The sequence below is a fragment of the Mesocricetus auratus genome, unplaced genomic scaffold (assembly GCF_017639785.1).
Source record: "Mesocricetus auratus isolate SY011 unplaced genomic scaffold, BCM_Maur_2.0 Super-Scaffold_100001, whole genome shotgun sequence".
NCBI lineage: Eukaryota > Metazoa > Chordata > Mammalia > Rodentia > Cricetidae > Mesocricetus > Mesocricetus auratus.
In genome coordinates, this window is record NW_024429187.1 from 3,369,653 (window position 1) to 3,393,934 (window position 24,282).

Genomic DNA, 24,282 nt, shown 5'->3' on the forward strand with positions numbered 1-24,282 from the left:
AAAGCTTTTGTGTGTGTGTGTGTGTGTGTGTGTGTGTGTGTGTGTGTGTGTGTGTGAGCAGAAAGGTATTCAGTCACATGGAACTGAAGTTACAGATGTCTTTGACCTGCTGGATAGGTACTTGCAACTGGACCCCAGGCCTCTGAAAGAGAAGCAAGTGCTCTTAACTCCTGAGTCATGTTTTCAGCCTCCTGAAACCCATTTTATCTTTAAAACCATGTTTAGGGACTGGGAAATATAGCTCATCCAGGAACGTGCTGCTAAGCAAGTTTGAGGACATAGGTTCAGATCCCAGCAGCCACTTAAAAAAACAGGGTGCAATGGTGCATATCTGTAATGCTAGCACTGGGGAGCTGAGACAGGAGGATTCCAGAGCTCACTGGCTGGTTAGTCTTGCAAAATGTATTCAGTGAGGCCTTGAATAAAAAAAATGATACAGGTAGTTAATCTTGGTTGTCAACTTGGGACACCTAAGAAACACCAAACCTCAGTTGAAGAACATCCTCCATCATGGTGGCCTCTGGATGTGTCTAGGTGACGAAGGAGGGCCCAGCCCACTGTGGGCAGTACATCCCTAGACAGATGGGCCTGGGCTGTGTAAGAAAGGGAGCAAGCCTGTAAGCAGGGTTCCTCCATGGTTTCTGCTTCAGTTCCTGTGTTAGCTGGTGTCCTCCTTTCCTTCACTGATGAATTCCCACCCAGAAGTGGAAGCCAAATAAACTCTTTCCTAAGTTGCCTTGTTCATAGTGTTTATCCCAGGAACAGGGATCAAACTAGATGACCACCCAGCACCGGACTTTGGATCCTACATACATGTACATATGCACACACAAATGTGTCCAAACCTATCTATATCTGGAAGGGTCTAACATCCTTGTTTTGTCAGTAAGCACACTGAAATTCAGATATGAGGTGTCCACCTGACCTAAATGTCCTTCTTACATTCTTAGTTACCCTACCCCCACTTGTCTGGCAAATTCTCTTCCTTATAAGCATTTCCCAGAAATTTCAGAACTTCAACAATAAAAAGTATAGCATATTAATCAAAATGCTATATGTTACTTCTAATATTATCCCCAGTAAACCTGTAATTGATAGTCATAAATAAAATTGGTAATTTTAAAACTTGGTACAATTTTACAAAATGTTAACACTTTAAAAGTTAGGTCAAATCCCAAGTGGGTTTGTTTGGCTGTGTGTTAGAACTAATTTACTAGCCAGGCATGGGGCACATACTTGTAATCCCAGCACTTGGAAGGTGGAGGCAGGAGGAACAGTAATTCAAGATCATCCTTGGCTCCATAGAGAGTTTGAGGCCAGTCTAGGCTACATGAAACATTGTCTTAAACAAATAAATAACAAAAACTAACTTATCATTGTCTCCATGGTGGATTAATACTCTGCAAAAATTCTCCCAAAGGAACTTCTTTGGTCACTGACGGGAAAAGAGAGGTTGTCATTTTTTAACATGGAACATATTTTCATCATTTCACCACTTTGCTGGTGGGAAGAAATTGAAAACTATCCAGCTGGCCATGCCACTTAGAACAATACTGAGTAACAAGAGATTTATTCAAATATTTAATTGGAGGGAAACACATCTGGAATGAGTTTTATTGGAATCCATATAAAAAAGAAAAGAGAATCCATTAGAACTAGTATCAAACAGTTGCCATTATCTGGAATGAGAAGTAGTAATGACTTGCAAGGCAGATGACCTAAACTTATGTTTAGGTACAGGTTTCCATACTTAATATTTTAGCTCAGAGCCATTTTAAGCTACTATTTTACAGACAGGTCACTCAAATAACTTAGTTTCTTTTATCCCTTCTCTTCTTCTGAAAAAAGCGAAAAACAAAAAGTCAGACAAAAAGAAAGCTGTTGAGCTGGAGACACGGCCCAGCAGTCGAGTGCCTGCCTACCATGCAGAAGGCCCTGAATTTGACCTCTAGCGCTACATAAGAATTTATTTATTTTTTTTAATTAAAAAATCCAGACATGGTAGTGAAAACCTGTAACCCCTGAACTGAAGGTGGGAGGCAGAGACAGGAGGAACAGGAGTTCAAGACCAGCCTGAGCTACCTGAACCTGTCTCAAAAAGGAAACAAAGAGGAAGTAGCGGAGGATTCCTTCAAGATATAGTTCCTACTGAGATGGGCTGGGCAGGAGGAACACAGGAGCATTTGGCAACGAGTTATTACTCGAACTAAGAGATTCCCAACTTGTCTTTAAATGTCAACATAGATCCCATTGATCAAGTAGTCAAGTCTTGAATACCGTTTCCTACGGAGCGATTCTGCCAACATCCTACCCAAGAGGGTGAGGCCTATTACCAGGAACAGAACACCAAAGAGGAGGGTTCCAACGAGAAGCCACTTCTCAAATGAAAGGCCATGCTGGCTTTTTGGAACCCTGTTCAGTGATGAGCTGCCTACACTGACCCTCCCGTTCTCCCAGGAAGCAGTCTTGCTTGTAACAGAAGACTCTGAGGTTGACAAAGAAAGGACCGCAGAGCTCTTCCCATGCCCCATGTCTGAGGTCAGCTCAGAGCCTGCTGGAATGGGCCTGGTTTCTAAGATGCCTTTCAAGTCCACGTGTGCCTGAAAGTCAGTGGTCAGAGCTGCCTGGTGTGTAACTGCTCGTGTAACACTTGGAGACATGGGGCCTGCGGGCTTCCAGGTCACTGTGGTTGCAGGTGGGGAAGGCATGGTGGCCACCTTCTGCTGTAAAGTCACGGGTGTCCCTGAAGCACTGGCCAACAGAAGAGCAGGCTTCAGAGAGGTAGGGACATTATGGAGAGAAGTAACAGTGGTAGTTGGGGTGGTCGCATTTGTAGGGAGCAGGTGAGCCATTTCTAGCTCTGAGGATAGCTGTAAACTCTGAGAATGGCCCCTTTCTTTATAAACAGGGAGCTGTGCGCTTGCTTCACCAATCTTAATGAGTTTCTGTGAGTGAGCCGAGGTGGGGGACCTCTGGGAAGACACATCTCTCCAAATCAGGCTGGTGGGCTTTGGGTAACCTATGGGAGGAGGGGCCCGGAGAGAGACTGCTGGTGAGGTGTGGCCAAGTAAGGGAGACTCTTCTTGTGTTAAGTTTTGGAGTGGTGAAGTAGCTCCGGTCAGTGGAAAATCTGGAAGTATAAAAAAAAAACAAAACAAAAAGGAAAGTTAATAGGTCCACATTAAGATATATGTGTAGGGATATATTATTTATGATTTATTAAAGCTTGCCTGAGGATCAAGAAAGCAAAGTCAACCACAAGCCATAGAAGCCAGGCACACACCTTTAATCCCAGCAGCCAGAAGCTAGGAGGTGGTGGTGCACACCTTTAATCCTAGGACTCAGGATTAAGAGGTAGATGGGTCTCTGTGAGTCCGAGGTCACCCAGATCTACACAAGAGTGAGTCAGTCTAAAAGAGAATGATAGGTCACACCTTTAAAAGAGAATGATAGCTCACACCTTTAATCCCAGGACTCATGAGAGGTATATAAGACAGAAGTGAGGCCTCAGTAAGAGGCATTCATTCTCTAGCCACACTGAGGAGAGGAAATTTCATTCTCTAGCCACACTGAGGAGAGGAAGCAGTTTGAGACTTGGTGAAGAGCTCATGGATCAATGCTTCCCTGATCTTCAGGTTGAACCCAATGTCTGTCACTGGGTCTTTTACTAATTTGTGTTACATATACATAAAATACAAATGTTCACTATGTCCCCAAATGGTTGGTACTCTGTACCTGCTGGTCAATTTTCTTTTGTTGTTGTTGTTGTTTTGTCGACTTACAGAAACCAGAGTCACATGGGTAGAGGGAACTACAATTGAGAAAATGCCTCCATCAGATTGGCCTATAGGTATTTTCTTGGTTAATGACTGGTGTAGGCAAGCCTGGCCCACTGTGGGTGGTGCCACTCCTGGGCTGGTGGCCCTAGGTTGTGTAAGAAAGCAGACTGAGCCAGAATGGAGAACAAGCCAGTGAGCAGCACCCTCCAGGACCTGTGCCTCAGCTCCGGCCTCCAGGTCCCTGCCTTGGCTCCCCCAGTGACGAACTGTGACCAGGATGTATAAGCCAAATAAAACCTTTCCTTCCCAAATCACTTTTGGTCAGTGTTTTGTCACAGCAATAGAAATCAAACTAAGATTGACTGATGTAACACGGCTACCTCAGTCGCTAGAGCATGAGACTCTTAATCTAAGGGTCATGGGTTCGTGCCTCACATTGAGCACAAATATGTAACACAAGTTCTAATGGGTCTTAATAATAAAAGCCCAGAGTTATATATAGGGGGAAATGCTGAGAGGTCAGAGAGACAAAGGAGCAAAACCACAGCCACCTTACCTACTCAGCTTCCCAGCCAAAAAGAGACCGAGTCCTGTCTCCTGCTTGTTATCACTTCCTCTCTCTGCCCAGCTACCTCACTTCCTGTCTGTCTGTACAGACCTCCACACCTCTGTGGTTAGCTAGTGGCTAGCTCTGCCCTCTGATCTTCAGGCAAGTTTTATTTGTTAGAGTATAAACAAGATACCACTGTAGACTGACAACTTGTTTCTCTCAGAGAGAGAGAGAGTATGTATGTATGCATGTATGTATGTGTGCATGTATGTATGTATGTGCACTTGTGCACACATGCTGGAAATGAACACAGGGCCATCCTGTATACACCTTAAGCATGCAACTCTAGCGCTGAGCTACGCCCCAGCCTCAGACACATGGTATTTCATCAAAGCCATGTATACAAGAGAAAAACACAAATTACAAATGATCACAACAATGTCTCTCTACCTCATGGTGTGGTTTATTTCTAGCTTGCTGGGACAGAAGAGAAGAGAAAGTGGGGGTGCATCAGGCTGAGGAATAAGTAGGGGCAGTGATGAGGCCGAGAGAGGTGCCATGTGGAAGGCAAGAGGTTTAGGAAGACAAAGATGGCTGAGTCAGGGAGGGCCAGGGTGACCCAAGCAGAGTGGGGACTGGCAGGGAAAATGCTGATGTAAGACAAGCATTCCTGCAGACACATCAGCTGCCAATGAGGCGGCCAATCATGCAGACAGATGTTCAAGCTTGGGCGTGGGATGGGTGAGAACGAGCCATAGAAGCCTCAGGAAAATGAGGAGTCAAGGGAAGCAGAATCCTGGTGACAGGTCTTTACTAGTAACAAGGGTTTGACAGAGAGGTGGAGGAGAGGGCTTGGAGGGTCTGGACTCTTTGAAGAACACCGAGCCAAAGAAATACCTCAAGGCAAATAACATTTTTCCAAGTAGAGTCGGTTCTGGAGCATTATCAGAAGAGGGAGGCTATCCAGGAGACTTGATTCTGACTCTCAAAGCTTGGAGTCACAGAGCGAATGCCTTGGGTTGTGAGTATGATGTTTGAAATCATAATGCCCACACTGGATAGGAAGAGCGCGGCTGTGCAGACCAACTCCTAAGGTGGGGATTTGACTGCCAGGGAACGCTAGTGGTTTTGCTCTGAGCCACACAGCTACTCAACACAGTCCAAACTGGAAAAGTTTGTCAAGGCAATCAAGTGCAACAAGGGATAAGTCAAACTGCTCCGTATGAACTCCGCTACTTGGCTGTTTTGATAGTATTAGAACTGCAGATCCGGGCTGGGAAAGCAGCTCAGTTGGCAAGGCCCTTGCCCAGCATGTGTGAAGCCCTGGGCTCTACCCGAAGTGTCCCATGAGCCGGGTACAGTGGAACACACCTATAATCCCAGCATCCAGGAGACGAAAGCAGAAGGATCCAATGTTCAAGGCCGTTCTCTGCAGCTACTTAGAGAGGTCAAGGCCACCAGGGGCTACATGAGACCCCATCTCAAACACTGAAGAGAACCAGGACAGAGAAAAAACGAGACAGAAAGAACTTCATGAAACACGGGAGGCGGTAGCTTCCTCTCTCCCTTTCTTTTTCATGGCGCTGCCATGTTGGTCTCCAAAGTCAACCGTCTCCTAACAGAGGCAACTCCAGAGGCATGATAGCTTGGGAGTGCTCGCTAGTCCTCCCCTTTCCACGGTTCCTTATTATGTATTTCGGCTTTTAAGTTACATTTTAAACTATTATTTGTGTGTGTGTAGATCAGAGGACAACTTGTAGAAGCCGGTTTTCTCCTGCCATGTCAGTTCTGGGGATCAGACTCAGGTCATCATGCCTGGCACCAAATGCCTTCCCCACTGAGCCATCTCTGGTCCCATTTCACTTCTTTTTTGAGACAGTCTCATGTAGCTTCTTGAATCTGATACATAGTCAAGGCTCATCTGGAACTCCTGATCCTCCTGCCTCCACCCTGCTGGAATTACAGGCATGTGTCACCCCACCCCACCCCAGACTACATGAGCCTTTAAAACCAACACTTGATTCATCTAGAACAAGGCTTAACAAGAATGGCCAAAAACCTGCCTGCCGCCTACCTTTCTGTGGTTTGCAAACTGTGGATGAAGTTTACATTTTTAAATGGCTGAAAATAACCAAAAGAATTTTTGACATGTGGAAACCATACAGTATTTGAATTTTAGTGTTCTTCGACCAAGTTTTACTGGTATCCAGAATAGAATGTTCATTTATTTACATATCCCCAGTGGCAGCTTTTATACTATAAGGTCAGCGGTGAATAGATACAACTGGTTGCATATGGCCATAGTACCTCAAACACAGGCCTCCAAAGCCTAAATTCTATTTGACAGTAGACAGAAAGGCTGGCCGACACTCGCTCTAGGCTACTGTACTCTACTCTAAAATCGAAGTAGGAGCTGGGTGTGGTGGTGATGCCCATAATTCCAGCACTCCGGAACTAGAAGGGTCAAGAGTTTACAGTCATCCTCAGCTACACAGCGAGTTCAAGGCCAGCCTGGTTTGCATGAGACCCTGTCTCGAAACACTTCACCTCCAATCACTCCCCAAAATCAGGGGGCTTGAGCAGGCAGGTCTCTCTCTGATTCTCTCTCTGATTCTCTCTCTCTCTCTCTCTCTCTCTCTCTGATTCTCTCTCTCTCTCTCTCTCTCTCTCTCTCTCTCTCTCTCTCTCTCTCTCCCTCCCTTCTCTCTGTGCCTCTCTCTGTATCCATCACTGTCTCTCTTTAAATTTCATCCTTGTTTTTTTTTGTAATATATTACTACAGGTGATGTCACCATCTGTATCGTTGGGTATTTAATAAAAATGATTACTCAGGGCCTGGGGATATAATTTATAACATGCATGAGGCCCCAAGGTGGATCCTCATGATCACACACACACACACACACACACACACACACACACACACACACACACACCTCAGCATGTTTCATTTTAAAGTTAAAAAAAAGTCAGTTAGATGGCAGCCAAACCCGAAAAGCCTGAGTTCAGTCGGTTCCCTAGACCTACGTGGCAGGAGAGAACCAACTCTTTTTTTTTTTTTTTTTTTTTTTTTTTTTGGTTTTTATGAGACAGGGTTTCTCTGTTTTGGAGGCTGTCGGTCCAGCCTGGCCTCGAACTCACAGAGATCCGCCTGACTCTGCCTCCCCAGTGCTGGGATTAAAGGCGTGTGCCACCAACGCCCGGCTTGAGAACCAACTCTTACAAGCTGTCCTCTGACCTCCACACTATCAACATGGTGACCACAGCCACACACACACACACACACACACACACACACACACACACTCACATGCACACACACTGTCACACACACTCACGCACACACTCACTCACACACTCACTCACACACTCTCACACACTCACCCACACCCACACTCACTCACACTCACTCACACACACACACACTCACATGCACACACACTGTCACACACTCACTCACACACTCACTCACACACTCACGCACACACTCACTCACACACACTCTCACACACTCACCCACACCCACACTCACACACACACACACTCATACACTCACACACTCACACACTAAACATTATATTAAAAACTTTAAGTAATGTCCTAAAGCAAAAAAGAGAGCAAGGGGGAGAGGAAAAAACCCCACAGGATTATTTAGCTGTACCTGCAGTCTATGTGATATTAGAGGTTAGATGTGTCCATTGACAAGAATGACCAAGCATCTGCTTACTTTCCCAAGCGTGTATGCTCAGCTACAAAGGAAAGCCAGCACTGGTCCCATTCGATGAGATGCGTGTTTTGGCAAAGAGCCTGGAACCACACAGAATCCTCCACACCTGTCCCTCTGCCTCGCCCACTGCTGTTTGCACTGGGTGTAGCTTCTCTTTGTGGACAGAAGTCACTGGGGCCGGGGAAACAGCCCTGGGCCTTCAACTCTTCTTTGAGTTTCATTTTTCAAGGGACCATTTCTTGGAAACCAGCTAAGCAAACAGATTTCCAATTTATTGGGTTTCTGAATCCTCCCACTCTTACAGTGCCTGGTAGAAAAGACGTATTACTGAACTATTAAAGACAGGTTGACGCTAAGCTGCAGTGTTCTTGTAGACTGAGCAGAGCCCACTGTCATCTTTCTAAGTGTCAGTCTGTAAATGTTAGTCAGTTGGTTACAGGAAATAAAAGTTCCTTCATAAACAAACCACCAAACAGATATTTACATTTCATTGCAGTTCAAACAGGGTAATTTATGATCAGTGGAATAACTCAACCCATAAACACGGGTGTATTTATAAATAGAATTAAGGACATAACTTGTATACACCCTGCAGGAATAAACAGTTCTCTGAATGTGTCCAGGATCTGGTGTCACTGCCAGGAAATGGCCTTCCACCTGCTCTGTGCTCATGATGCCCCCTGGTGGCTACCACCTGAACGGCTTGATTCAAGTTCCTCCACCTTTGTACTCACCCGTAAAAGGTCCCTACCTAGGTGGGCCCACTTCCCTTTCCTCCTGTCTCCATCCGCCGGCATCTTTATCTTGCATTTCTTTTTCTTTTTCTTTTCTTTTTTTTTTCTTTTGGTTTTTCGAGACAGGGTTTCTCTGTATTGTTTGGAGGCTGTCCTGGAACTCTCTGTACACCAGGCTGACCTCGAACTCACAGAGATCCGCCTGCCTCTGCCTCCCGAGTGCTAGGATTAAAGGCGTGCGCCACCACCGCCCGGCTACATTTCTTCTTTTTTAAAAGCAATGACTCTACAGAAGTATTATGAGAATTAGAAGAGCTAACCTTAAATTGTAACATGTCACCATAGCAGGCCGTTAAAACAACCTGTGCTTTTTCCTAACCGTTGAAGGAAATGTTTGCCACATTGGGTTTCCATGGTTCTGGAACAAACTTCAGGCAAGCCCCCACTCAGGAAATGAAGCAGTCGGCACTGGTGTGACCAAAGTAGTTCATTCCACAAAGCACCCAAGCTTAACAGCAAGAGAGAAAGAACCCTTGATTCTACTTTAAAACTGCTCTCCTCAAACCCCCCCGTTCACACACGGTGGCCCCACCCATCTTGATGCTCGATTCAAAAACTAGGACTCAGCCTTCTTGTGCTCATCTCCTCGGCTACCAGCAAGTCCTACCAGCCTTACCTCCCATCAACTCCTTCCCCATCTCCCTGGACCAGCCTCTGCCTACATCTCCCTTCCCATCAACTCCTTCCCCATCTCCCTGGACCAGCCTCTGCCTACATCTCCCTTCCCATCAACTCCTTCCCCATCTCCCTGGACCAGCCTCTGCCTACATCTCCCTTCCCATCAACTCTTTCCCCATCTCCCTGGACCAGCCTCTGCCTACATCTTACTTCCCATCACCAGTCTTTCCATCCCCCTTTCCCGTGACCTCAAGCTAGTTCCACAAAGAGTCACCAGTGAGCTCTGAGAAGTCCCCTTAAAGACACCATGAATGCACACAGCCATAGTCCCAGCACTCAGGAGACAGGGTAGATAGACCCCTGAGAGTCGAAAACCAGGCTAGTCTACACAGCAAGTTTCAGGCCAGCCAACACTAAGTCAGGAGGAGACCCTGTCTTAGAATAAAAACAAAAGCAGGGGCTGGAGAGATGGCTTAACAATTAAAAGCAATGACTGCTCTTCCAGAGGACCCGAGTGTAGTCCCCAGCACCCACGTGGCAGTTCACAACTACCTGTAACTCTACTTTCAGGGGATCGGACACCCTCAGACAGACAGACATGCAGGCAAAACACCAATGCACGTAAAAAATATCTTCCCAAAGCACAAAAACAAAAGCAAAACAAATTACTTGGGCAAACAAGGTGGCGCAGAGGGTGGAGGCACTTACTGCCTAAGCCTGGCAACCTGAGACCTGGTAAGATATCCAGAATGCACACAGAGGAGGAAGGAGAAAGCTAAGTCTACAAGGCCTCTCTCTGAGTTCCATGCATGCCATGTCACGTGCACACATGCAAGCACGCACATGCACGCACACACACACACACACACACACTAATACTAATTTTAAAAAGACACCACTGGGGCTGGGCGGTGGTGGCACACGCCTTTATCCCAGCACTCGGGAGGCAGAGGCAGGCAGATCTCTGTGAGTTCGAGACCAGCCTGGTCTGCAAGAGCTAGTTCCAGGACAGGTTCCAAAGCCACAGAGAAACCCTGCCTTGAATTCCCCCCTCCCCAAAAAAAGACACCACGGAACATGTCTATTTAACTTCCCACAGCCTCCTCTGGATGACAAATGCACTGTGATCTCCCTGCCTCTCCCCATCCCCTGCCCCCCATATCCTGCACAACTTACTATGCCTCCAGGGGTTCTGAATGAATGATTGGCCTTCAAACATTCCAAATCCATTCTGCCTGAGGATCATCATTGTCTTGGAAGATCTACCCCCATCCTCTCGTATCTGGCCCCTGGCTTTTCAGATCTCAGATCTGAACCTAACTTAGGGGGTTCCCTTGGTGATTATTCTGTTGGGTAACCTCAACCCTGCATGGCACTGTGACTCCTCTACAGGGTAACCTCAACCCTGCATGGCACTGTGACTCCTCTACAGGGTAACCTCAACCCTGCATGGCACTGTGACTCCTCTACAGGGTAACCTCAACCCTGCATGGCACTGTGACTCTTCCACTCTCTCTCCGTCCCCCAAAAGTTAGTTTCAGAAATAAGAACTGTGGTTTCATGTTCAATGCTTCATCCCTGTAGTACAAAAAGTGTGTGGATGCATAAGAAATGCTAAATAACATTGTTATTTATTTAATAAATGAAAAATAGAATATTAACAACCAACAGTTCTCTCGTAGGCCAGTCTAGGCTACATCGGAGACTTTGTCTTTTTTTTTAAAAAAGAAAATGTTTCATAACAGACCTGTGTCCTTTTAATAATATGAAGGTAAAACAAAATAGAAAAAATACTGCCAGATGCTATTATAGAAAAATATATTTTTGTTTAATGAATTTCAAATCATGAAATATGTATGAACTCTCTTGGTACTTAGGCTCTTATAGGACATCTTCCACAGAAGCTTTGAATAATTCAGTCACAAAAGAAAGAGGACAATGCCTTCATTACCTCTGATGAGTCTGTAGCTCATAAGTCCCTCTGCAGGCTTCAGTGGACAGGCTTCCTCACTGGGACAGAAAAACAGGTAGCAGTTGGGCTGTCCGGCTGTCTTCCGGGTGTCGAAGATCATCAGGTTACAGGATCTGTCCCCTGCAACGAGAGACTTGCAAGCCTGATTTCGAAATAGAACGTTCTAGAGTAGCACAAGGAACTTTACCCAGAGTACTCTGCCCACTCTTCTGACCCCTCAGGCCATGTCCTTTTTCTTAGTTTAGTGATAGAAAGCAACCTCAAAAGACATTGATTTGGCTTATAAATCTGAATTAAGGTAATCTTAGAAAAATCATTTTTTCTATTTAAAATTTTATTATTATCTATTTGTGTGTGTGTGTGTTGCCTGCACACATGTCCATGTACCATGTGCATACAGAGCTTGCAGAAACCAGAAGGGGGCATCAGATCTTCTGGAACTGGAGTTACAGATGGTTGTGGGCATCATGTGGGTGCTGGGATTCAAGCCTGGACCGCTTGGAAGAGCAGCCAGAGCTCTGAGCCACTGAGCCGTTTCTTCATCTCCCTAAACAAAAAATTTTAGCAGCACATTTAGTTTTCTAGAGATAAATCTTTAGAAGCTAGAATGATGGTTGGCCTCCCAGCACCTACGTGACACAGTCAGTGTCTCAACAAACCAACAAAGCAATGCATGTGAAATATGAGTATTATCTGTGAGGGCTGAATGCTGGATGTTTCACAGCAACACAGAAAAGCAGACATTTGTCCTCAACTCCAAGAACTGAGGGTTTCCCGCCTTATTTTACAGTGAAAATACTCATACTTTTTGTTGCTTTACATTTATTTATTTGTTTGTTTTTTATTCATCTATTTATTTTACATCCCAGCTGCAGCCTTCCCCCCCTCCATCCTCCCCTTCCAGTCCCTCTCCCCACCCCTCCCCAATCCTGTCCTCTTCCATCCAGGAAAAGGCAGGTCTCCTATTAGTATCAATCAAGTGTGTCATATCAAGCTGTAATAAGATTAGGCACCTTCCCACATATTAAGGCTGGGTAAGGCAACCCAATATGAGAAGTAGGGTCTCAAAAGCCAGTAAGAGTCAGAGACAGTCTGTTCCCACTGTTAGGCGCCCCATAAGAGAACCAAGCTACACAACCGTAACACGCAGGCTCCCTGGTTGTCGGTTCAGTCTCTGAGAGCCCCTATGATTGTGCGAGCCTTCCCTTTGTGTCCTTTCCCCTCATTCATTCAGCAGTTGAAATAAAGACTACAGTTTTAAAGTACTTTGACAATTTGATGACAGTCATAGACTGTAGGAAGATGAACATCAACACAAAGGACACAAAATTTTGCCTGTGATGTTTTTTTTTTCCTGGCTCTACCACTTTATCTCAGAAGATCTGCTTGAGTCCCTGGTGCCAGAGGTGGCAGTCTAGTCACATGCAGGGGGCATGGAACTCATGGTCCTCTGAGGTCTGGGGTTTCAGGTGTGCATCAACATGTCCACCTCTATTTCAGATAAATGTTTATCTCAACGTTTGGAAGACCAGTGCTTTAACCCCTGAGCTGCCGAAGCCTCCACATCAACATTCATATATTTTAAAAAGGTAGGGATTTACAGCACACTGTTCAAATTGAGGTCATCAAAGGGTTATTTCCTGCGGATATCTGGTACAGGGGCTCTTTCCACACCATGTCTCCAAACCCCTCCCAATAACTGGGCATCCTACAGTTCAACCCATTCCTAATCTAACCAGATGGGCTAGCACCGGACTCCATAGGCTTACTGGTTCTTTCCTGCAAGCCTGCTGTCCTCTCAGAAGCCAGTGGCAAGTGCCAGGTCTTGGGTTACCGAACTTGGTGACTTGACTATAAATTCAGAGGTTGCCATAACCCTGCCCAGAGCACAGGGCTGAATGTCCTAAGCTTCTGACTTGAGTTTGCTCTTTCTGATGATCAGCAACATCTAGAACAGTCTATAGGCCTGCTAACATAGACTCAACTGGCATGAGTAAGTTATAGTTGAAAGGCACTCACAATCATGAGACTTGCTCCTTGGCAGTACATCCCAAGGGGTTCGGAGCTCTGTTCCAAAAACACAGGACAGCCTGTATGTAATCCCAGTGACTCAGAAGGCAGAGGCAGGAGACTCGTAAGTGCAAGGCCTGGCTGGACTACAGAGTGGGTTTAAAGGCAGTCTGACAAGTTTGTAAGACCATGTCTCAATAACAAAGGAAAAGAGGGGGCGGGCTGGAGATGGCTCAGAGGTTCAGAACACTTGCTGCTTGTACAGAGGACCCAGGTTTGGTTCCACCACCCACATGGCAGCTCACCTGTAACAGTCTCAGAGGGTCTGACACCCTCTTCTGGCCTCCAATGGTACTGCACCCACATGGTGCACATACACTCACACTCATAACATAAAAACAAACCTTTCTTTTTTAAGTAAAAAGAGGACTGGGGAAAAGAGCAGAGTGGTAGAGCACTTACCTAGCATACATGTCCATGAGTCCATGGGTTTTGTCCTCAGTTACAGTACCACCAAAAAATGACCCGAGACAAAGACTACATATACATTCCTTATGACACAGCACTCATAATCATGAGACTTGCTCCTTGGCAGTATATCCCAAGGGTTTAGGAGAACAGACACCTGCTCATTGTGCTGCCCAGCACTATTTCATGCTCCTTGATGGTGAGGTCTTCCCGTCCTATATACTAATTCTAGCACTTAGCAAGGTGCGGCACACTCGAAAAAGTCAACATTGTCTCATGTAGAGAATTCAGACAGGGTCATGAGCAAACCTGAAATGCTGCCAGCTCTAAATACACACTTCTCTTTTCAGGTTGCCAATTTGAAGCCTGGAGTGTTTGAAGGCATTGGTTTAAATCCATGAACCTGTTTTCTTCTGTGTCACATAAAAGTATCAAATTAAATGGTTACCTCCTGGACCAGCAAGATGGCTCATCTGGTGAATGGGGTGCTGTGTAAGCCTGGGGACCTGAGTTTCATCGCTGAGCCCACCTAAGGCAATACATGGACACACTTATCAGCAACTTTAATACAGCTCTAGGGAGGGATGGCGGAGTGCACTCATGGACAATTCCCCAATAACTGTCACTCATCTTTCTGCCCCACTGAGAATTGCTGGAGCAAACTAACCAGCCACGAAACACTCAGGCCACAGCAGGCCTTGTTACTTACCCGCTATGTTTTGTGTTGAACAGCAGGCACCGATGCAGTCTTCCTGAGTTACCGTATGGATGGGCTCATTGCCTCTGATTCCTTTCGAAAGGGAAGACTGGATGTCAATGACAACATCTTCTAGACTCTCAGTGAGGCACTTCTGACCAGCAACCAGCCTTGGTGTCAGGAAGTAAATTACCACCAAAGTATAAGCCCAGCACTGCTCCTCCTGGAAGCGCATTCTGAACCCTCGTTAACCCTGGTCTCTTCAGAGGTGGAGAGAGTGAGTCTTCCGGCTTCAGTTTACTTCAGGAAGATTGTACTGGTTACTTTACCTCTAGAACAACAACAAAAATAGAAACATACATCAATGACCCTTGGGAGGCTGAAGCAGGAGGACCACCATGAGTTCAAGGCCCACAGGGGCTATGTAGTGGTGCCATGATATTTTGTTTATGATCTAACAAATAAAGCTTGCCTGAAGATCAGAGTGCAAAGCTAGCCACACTAGTTAGCCATAGAAGTCACACCCTTAATCCCAGCACTTGGGAGGCAGAAGAAGGTGGATCTCTGTGAGTTCAAGGCTACCCTGGGCTACAAGAGGTTGATTCAGTCTAAATAGAAACAGCTCACACAAAGGTGATCTCAGCACTTGGGATCACACGCCTGTAACCCCAACACTAAGGAGGTGGAGACAGGAGTGATATGGCTGGGTGGAGAGAGGAATATTAAGCTGGGAGGAGACAAGAGAGAGATACTGTCTGGGGAGTAGTGAAGTCTGAGGAACAGTGCAGTCTAAGCAGTCTGAGAACAGGATCGCCCCTTCGGCTGAGCATTGGTAGAGATGAGAACTCCCTAGTGCCTGGCTGCTTTTCTTCTCTGATCTCCCCAATATCTGCTCTGAGTTTCTATTATTAAGAACAATTAGAATTCGTGCTACATAGTGGAGTTACAGGCCTGGTTGGGCTACAGTGTGAGGCTGCTCAGTGGGTAGGAGCACTTGTCAAGTTCTATCATGAGCACAAGGGTTTGGGTCTTAGCATCCACGTTCAGTGGTTCACAAACTGCCTGTAGCTCCAACTCTAAGGATCCGACACTGTCTTCTAACCTCTGCATAGGTATTGACATAGAGAGAGACAGATAGACAGATGACAGCATGTCACACACACACCCCTTTAAATAATAATAATACTCAAAAAATCAAACAAGAATAAAAAGCTGGAAGTACCTATGAAGAAGTATAAATGGAAATCCTGCCTGTGAGTTTGAGAACCCCTCATCATCTGGTCCCTACCAACAGGAGGAGAAAGGTCGTAAAACCACCAGTGCTGAATGAAGCAAGGCTGATAGTCTGTAACAGCAATTAGCCTTTAAAGCCGTCGGCTGGAGGCAGGCATCAGCTGTGCTAAGCAACTCACACACATTCCCCTCTTGAGTCCTTGTACCAGCCTGGCAGAGTGTTGCTTCTCTTTAAACACCAAATAAGGGGCAGGCAAGTCTCATTCATGACTGAATTCTAGGAGCTGGCCAGTTAGAATGGACAACATTCTGGCTCCAATAAGAGAAAGTTTAGGGGTGATTTATTTTTAAATCTCCAAAATATAAGAGTTGGCTATATGAGTGGCACATGTCTGTAACCAAACAAGAAAAACACACAACTCTAGAAAAGTCAGACTGTGTTGAATATCAACTTCATGGATAAAAGGAAAAATCAATGTGGAATCGGCAAAGCCACACCTCACCCACCCATCCTCACATTTCTGGAACACATATTTTTTGCTTACTGAGGAACTGCTGCTGCTTTTTATTTTGTTGTTGTTGTTGGTCTTTCTTTTTCTTGAGATAAGGTCTCGCTATGTAGAGCAGGCTGGCCTGGAACTCAAAGAGATCTGCCTGATTCTGTCTGCTACCACAGCTGGCCATGTGTGTTGCAGGATCCTGAGGGTGTCTCTTGAGGGTGGGGGAAAGTAGGTACAACACCAACGACACAGACATCGGGAACAAGTGACAACAAGTTCAGTTTATTCCAGGAAGAGGTAAGCCTTATATACCCTCAACCCTGCCCCAGGAGAGGAGATCCACTGAGCCGGCATCTACTGAGGTGACATGGTCGTTGTCCATAGGTCCATGTCATCTCTTATCCACTGTTGTCAAAGCCTACTGGCAGACCCAGGCAGGATGTCAGGAGACATCTACTGAGCATGCTCTTACTATCAGTCTAGGCTGGCTGTTAGGCCCATTGAGGCTTAGTTTTCCCACACGTGTGTGTGTGTGTGTGTGTGTGTGTGTGTGTGTGTGTGTGTGTGTGTGTTACATAAATGTGTATGGGGGGGTGGATGTGGGTAGTTGAATGAGAAATCTCCTCCACTGGTTCATGTGTTTGAACTCTGGGTCCCCAGTTTGGGGATGGTTAAGGACCATTAGGAGACACAGCTTGCTGGAGGAAGTACGTCTCTGGAGGTGGGTTTTGATAATTTATAGTTTTGTCCCACTTCCTATTCCCTCTTCCTCCCTCCCCTCCCCCATTTCCTCTCTGCTTTCCTGTGTAAGCTCCCTGACCCTGCCTTCCCGGCCATTATAGACTCTCCCTCTGCAATTATAAACCAAAATAACCGTTTCTTCTATAAGCTGCTCTTGTTTGTGGTATTCTACCCTAGCAACAATAACAAAAAGATAACCAATATAGTATGCACGACCCTACATGTGTGTGCAGAGGCTGGAAGAAAATGTTGGGTGTCCAGCTTATTCCCTGGAGACATGGAATCTAATGAACCTGGAGCTGGGACGGCTTGCTATGACACTCCCCACCCCCACCCCCGAATGCCCAGCACAGCAGTTACACAAATGCATGGTGGGCCTGGCTTTTTCCGTGGGTGCTGAGGATTCCAACTTAGATCCTCATATTTGAGCAGCACACGCATTGCCCACTGACTCCACATTTTTGCTGCTTTGGCCTTCCCTTGACCTTGATCTCCTTTGATAATCGAAGAAGGCGTAGGCCTGAAAGAAATGTGTGCCTAAGATGGAGCAGAGGAAGCAGAGCAATGTTAGGATATTTGCACAGTGCACCTTAACACCCATCGAAAGCTGGTTACATTAGCAAAACTTTTCCGTTGTAACTCAGTTGGTACTGTTCATGTAACAGCCACTAAGCTCTGTGTTTGGTTCCCAGTACAACATACACAGGGCCTGGGAGCATACACCTATAATCCCAGCACTCAGGATGTAAAGACACAATTAGAAGTTCAAGGTCATCCTTGGCTACATGGCCAGTCTAAGAGATATAAGGCCCTGTCTCAAAAAGAGCCAAACAAAACCAAACAGGATAGTTTGCTTGCTGTTGTTTTTAATGTATCTATAAAATTAATGAGAGCTGCAGGCCTAGATTAGCGGTGCAGAGCTCTGTCAGTGTGTAAGGTCCTGGGTTCAATCCCAAGCATCAAAAAACTAAACAAAGCAAAGATCTAGCCAGGAGGTAGTGGCACACACCTTTAATCCCAGAACCAGGGAGGCTGAGGCCAGCCTGGTCTATGGAGTGAGTTCCAGCACAGCCAAGGCTACACTGAGAGAAACTGGAAAAACAAAACCTCTAATGAAAGAAATAAAAGACCATCTAAGTAAATGGAGAGGAAGCCCATGTTTGTGGTAGGAAGATTATTACTAAGACATCAGTTCTTTCAAATATCACCTATAAAATTCAACCCTAGCGAGTCATTCTGGATAACACCGACACAATTTTAACAATGACATGGAAATGCAGAGACCTGTGAGAGTCAGTCAGCACAATAGTGAAGAATGTCCGCAGACCAACAATCCCTCTTCCAATGCTTACTAGAAAGTTGCAGTTACTTTAAAAAAGAAAGTATATTAGCAGAGGAACAGACAAATAGATTAACAGACGGGGATATAGCCCATGAGGACACACACACAAATACAGACAACTAGTCTTCAGCAAAGGCAAGTCAAATACAGTGTTGGGGACTAGAGAGATGGCTTGGTCCTAAGGCGCATTTGCTGCTCTTGTAGAGACCTGGAGCTTGGTTCCCAGCACTCCCTTAGGGGGCTCACAGCCACCTGTAAATCCAGCTCCAGGGGCTCCAACACCCTCTTCTGGCCTTTACACACATGTGTGCATATTTACACACAGACACATAAATAAAAATAAACTAGATTTAAAAATACTGTTGGGACAGTGGGACAGCCTCATGTAAAATAAATGGAGAAACAAACCTTTTCCCTTTCACAACAAGAGCTCAAATGGATCCCAGCCACAAATGTATCACACAAATCTATACAATTCCAGGCAATAACAGAGGAGAAAAGTCTTAATGTTCTTTGATTGGTTAAATGGTGCGTTTTTAGATATAACAGCAAAAGTACAGTGCCTTAAAAAAATCTGGTTTTTAAACCACACTTACTTTATGTGTGTGAGTATTTAGCCTGCATGTGTGTATGTGAACCATTGCATAGCTGGTGCCCACGGACGTCAAGAAGAAAGCATTGGCTCCCCCTGACACTGGAGTTATGAACGGTTGTGAGCCACCATGTGTGTGCTGAGACTGAACTCAGGTCCTTTGCAAGAACAAGTGTTCTTAAGCACCGAGCCATGTCTCCAGTCCCTGATGTCATAGTCAATACAAATTAAAAACTGCTGCTCTGCAAAAGCCACTGTTCTTCCCTTGTGTATGGTGTGTGCGTGTAACCGTGTGTGTGTGTGTGTGTGTGTGTGTGCGCGCACGCGCGCGCGCGCGTGTGCATGCGTGTGAGCGTGCACGTGTGTGTAGCAGGCATAGGTGCACCTGACTGTGGGGTTTGATGTTCAGAATCCTCCCCAGTGACTCTCCCATCTTCTTGTGTGGCACGGGGTTTTAATCAGACCCAGAGCTTGCTGACACAGCTGGTCTCTCCAGCCAGCTTGCTCCAGGATCCTCTCTCTGCCTTTCAAAGGCAGCCCAGCCCACCCAGCATCTGTGAGGGTTGAGGATCCAAACTCAAGCTCTCACATTGGCCCAGCAGCTGCTCCACCCACTTTACACCCCCCCCCCCCGCAGCTACAGAGAAGACGCTTGAAGAACACCTGTCTGCTTAAGGACTGACATCTGAAACATGCCAAGAACTCTCAGCAATAAGAGAAAAACTAAGGAAGTGGGCCAGGCATGGTGGCATGTGCCCTTAATCTCAGCACCCAGGTGGCAGAGACAGGCAGATTATCTTGAGTGTGAGGCCAGATTGATCTATATATTGAGTTCCAGGATAGCCAGGACTGCATAGTGGGACCCTGGCCAAAAAACAAAAACAAACAAACAAAAAATCACAGAAAAATAGAAACAAAGTCAAAACTAAAAAAAAAAAACTCAAAATGGGAAAAGCATCTGAGTAGATGTCACCAATTATATACATATATATATGTGTGTGTGTATATAATTTATATATATGTAGACAAACAAACATACTAAGCAAGGAACTGCAATTTCAATCAACACTGAGACACAATCACACACCTATTAGAATGGTAAAAGTTCAAGAAACAGACAGCACCAAATGCTGACTAAGACATGGACCAACAGGACCTCCCATTCCTTGCTGGTAGGAATGCAAAATGGTGGAGCCACTCTGGAAGACGTGTGGTGGTTGTTTCAAAGCTTAAAGGTCATCTCACCATAGAATTCAGCAATTGCCCTACATGTATTTATCCAAATGCATTAAAAACTGTGTCCTGGGGCTGGAGGGATGGCTTAGCTACTAAGAACAGATACTGCCTTTCTGGAGCTGTCAAACTCCAAGAGACTCTGACATCCTCTTCACAAGTGTAGGCTCATGAACAAATTAGCACAGACATCCACACCCACACACACACACATCCCCACACATAATTAAAATTAAATTTGTGAAAAACCTGCTTCTAAATAACAACAAAAATCTGCATGGGAATATTTATAGTAGCATTCTTCAAAATTGCTCAGAGCTAGAAACAATCAAGACGTTAGTCCATAGGTGGATGGATAAATCAGATACAATCACATACCTAAATGCTATCCAGCAATAAAAGGGAATGAATTATCAAGCAACAGAAAGATGGGGGGGGATCTTCAAGTATACATTGCTAAGTGAAAGAAGCCAGCCTGAACAGGTTTGACTCTGAGTTTGACTTGGAATATATCCTGATAGTCTGGAAAAACCAAACCAAAAATAGTAGAACCAGGGTTGGAGAGATGGCTTTGAGAGTAAGAGCATAGGCTTCTCTTCTAGAGGACCCCGGTTCTAGCACCAGCATAGGCATGGTGGTTTACAACTATTTGATGTTTTGTTTTTCCAGGGCTGTGTAACAGCCCTGGCTGTCTTGGAACTTGCTTTGTAGACCAGGCTGGTCTCGAACTCACTGAGATCCATCTGCCTCTGCCTTCCAAGTGCTGGGATTAAAGGTGTGTGCTACCACCGCCCTGCTGGTTTACAATTGTTTGTAACTCAATCCCAGGGGGGCTATGCTGCCCCCTTCTGGCTTCCTTGGGAAGTGCACACAGGTAGGGCACAGACATACATGCCCGCAAAACACCCATACATATAAAATAAAAGGAAAAAGAGAATTTTCTTTATTTTTTATTGGTGTTTTTGAGACAGGGTCTCTCTATATAGCCCTGGCTGTCTTAGAACTCAAAGTATAAACCAGACTGGCTTCAAACTCACAGAGATCTGCCTGTCTCTGCCTCCCAAGTGTTGGAATTAAAGGTGTGCACCACATGTCCGGTGAAAAAGAAAAATTTGAAACCCTAAAAATATATCAGAGCTTACTAAGAGGGGGAGAGGATGGATGATGGACTACAGAAACTTCTTAGAGCTGTGAGATTACTCTGTATGATACTGTAATGGATATGTCATTGTATATCTACTAAGACCCATTGAACTGTAAAACACTTCAAGTGATCCTTCCTGAATAATGAACTTTAGTTGGTTAACCAACAAAAGTTAGCATACTAAGCCAGCCTATGATCATAGACCACAGGGGTAATTGTTATTACATCCAGCTTCTGTGTACAGGGAAATGGGAATGTGTCTCACTTTCACATGCCAGTCTCCATGTACTTTATACAGACCATGTCTTCATTCCTCCCAAGAAGTCCAGTGTACCCAGCGTGGAGTTCACACCTGAAATCCCAGCACTTGGGAAGATGAGCTGAACTCCAGGCCAGCCTAGAATACAGTGAGACCTTCACACACACACACACACACACACACACACACACACACACACACACACACACACGCACGCACGCACGCACGCACACGCACACACACGAGAGAGAGAGAGAGAGAGAGAGAGAGAGAGAGAATATCCTAATGAGATAGCCCATTTTAGTCCCACCTCCAGTTAAGACAAATAAAACAGCTGTGTGGTGTACATGCTTCTTTACTAGTAGTCAAAATAACGAGTGGAATACCAAATAACTGCCACAGTTTTGGAGTGCTGAGTATAATCTTTTGAGATGTTTGTAACGAGTGACACCTACAAAAGGTATGTGTGCTCCCCAGTGGTGGTAAACCAGTTACTGCTAACACCACTATGGTTTTTGCCTACATTCCTCTTGGCGGAAATGCCTCTTTTCAGTGACAGACTAGGGAAGTAATAAATTTTCCCAGGTTCACAGACTTCCTGAATTCTATCCATGGAGCCTGGAGAGAAGAGAAGGAGGGGAGGAGAGGGTGAGAGTCTGGAATAGCAGGCCTCCAGCACTCGCACAGGAACCTGCACGGTGCCACTGATCTAGTTGGGAACCGTCTAAGCTAAGGCCAAGCTTTCATAATTAATAGTAAGTCTCCGGGTCACTATTTGCTGGCTGGCAGTCCACAGAAACTCCAGCAAGAAAGCCTGTTATAACTTGGGAGGCAGAGGCAGGCAGATCTTGTGAGTTTGAGTTCCAGACCAGTCAGGGCTACACAGTGAAAATGCAATTAATTAAATTAAAAGCGGTTTTTTCTAAAAATACCCAACAACTGGTTACTGCTCCCCAATTAAGGATTACATATCAGCACAGACTGGGGCCTGGACCCAGAGCCCCCTACACTAAGCTGCATAAAGTTATCTAATCTGCTATTATTTGGGGTTTAAGGCCTAGAAGCTCAACTTGATCCTGCTGAAAAGAAGAGAGAAACTCCAGCCTCCTAGAGTCACTCAAACTTAACTTGTACTTAGCTATTTCGATTGTTTGGAATCATTTACAACATGCTATCAAGAAGTCAATAACTGTCTCACTCTCTCTCTCTCTCTCTCTCTCTCTCTCTCTCTCTCTCTCTCTCTCTCTCTCTCTCTCTCTCTCTGTCTCTGTCTCACACACGCACACTCTGTCTCTCTGTCTCTGTCTCTGTCTCTCTGTCTCTGTCTCTGTCTCTGTCTCTGTCTCTCTCTCTCTCTCTCTCTCTCTCACACACACACACACACCCCTTTACAGAGTATCACACCGGCAGGTTGAAAGAGACAAACCACACGAGAAAACATGGGAACTTTTCCCTTTGAACAAGCCGCACGCAGCTCCCGGAGTGTTTTGGCCTCCCTCTGCAGACGACTTGGAGCTTGTGCCATTTATAGCAGGTGCTTTCAAGCCCGCCTGGCCATCTGCTTTCGGGTGTTGAACGATACATTCTCCAGGCCAGCCCCTCTTTGCCCTAGTCTGGTCCCTGGGGTCGCCTCAGTGTGGGTCTCTGAGCTGGGCCGGGGAAAGGAACGGAGTTGTTCTCGGCAGGGGTCGACCGTACCCGAGACCAGCCAGGGGAGGAAAGAGACGCCTTTACCTGCAAGCGAGAGATCTCTATGGTCCCCGTGGCTCCTGGGCTCAAGGACGGCTAGGTCGCTTTTTTTTTTTCAAAGGACCGGCGAAGCGCGCAAAGATCTGGAGAGGATAGCAGGGGATCCTCCGCAGCTCCCGCACCGGCCCCGCAGATTTTGTCGTGACCAAGTTCCTGCTTCCGTCGCAGCGACTGAAAGTTTGCACGGGGGAAGGGCGCGTCCCTGCCCTGCAACCCGGAGCTGCTTCCCAGCAACATCCAGTTTGAGCACCCCAGCCGGAACGTGCGACAGCCTAGGCTCGAGGTCCCCAGCTTCCCGCGTCGCCGTCACCGCACCCAGCACACTGCGAGCCACTAGAGGGAGACCTTCGGACCCTCCGGGTCACCCAGGGTCTGCAGCTGTGCTGCGGGGCTGCCGAGAGGTCCAGTAGAGCAAACGCACAGGTGCTGATGAGGAAGTCACACACCCAGGTGAACTCTGCCCCACGCCAGGGTCGCAAGTTTGTTTTCAGACAGTGTCTTGAAGGCTCGGCTGGCTTGGATGACCTTGAACTCGTGATCCTTTTGCCTCTATTTCCCAAGTGCAGGTACTACAGGAGTACACCACCACATTTGATTCAAGAACACCTTCTTGATCAAAGTTCACAGTTCATCCTATTTGGGCATAATTAGGAGAATCCTACTTCTATAATTGGAGAACAGGAGGGTCCTCAATCACAGCTGGTGGTTTCCCAGGCAACCTTGGGAACCCAGGCATTTGGCTTTGGTGGGGGTGGGGGAGGATGGGAGATTACTAGGTTGATGTTGTTGCTGTGTGTTGTTTGTTTGGGTTTGCTTTTTTGCTTCTTTGAGGTAGATTCTCACCAGTCTGGCTTCCAATTTCATAGGTAACTTC

The 24,282-nt window shown here is 46.1% G+C and overlaps 1 protein-coding gene across 1 annotated transcript; it reads right to left on the bottom strand.

The window, feature by feature from the left end:
* Positions 1 to 1,580: 1,580 nt before the first annotated feature.
* Positions 1,581 to 23,533, bottom strand: Mansc1 (MANSC domain containing 1). The gene is made up of 4 exons (XM_005072975.4): positions 23,394 to 23,533; positions 14,628 to 14,946; positions 11,420 to 11,560; positions 1,581 to 3,130 (listed from the first exon to the last, which is right to left on the bottom strand). The coding sequence occupies exons 2-4, from the start codon at positions 14,848 to 14,850 to the stop codon at positions 2,229 to 2,231; spliced, it is 1,266 nt and encodes a 421-aa protein (XP_005073032.1). The 5' UTR covers positions 14,851 to 14,946; positions 23,394 to 23,533; the 3' UTR covers positions 1,581 to 2,228.
* Positions 23,534 to 24,282: the final 749 nt, after the last annotated feature.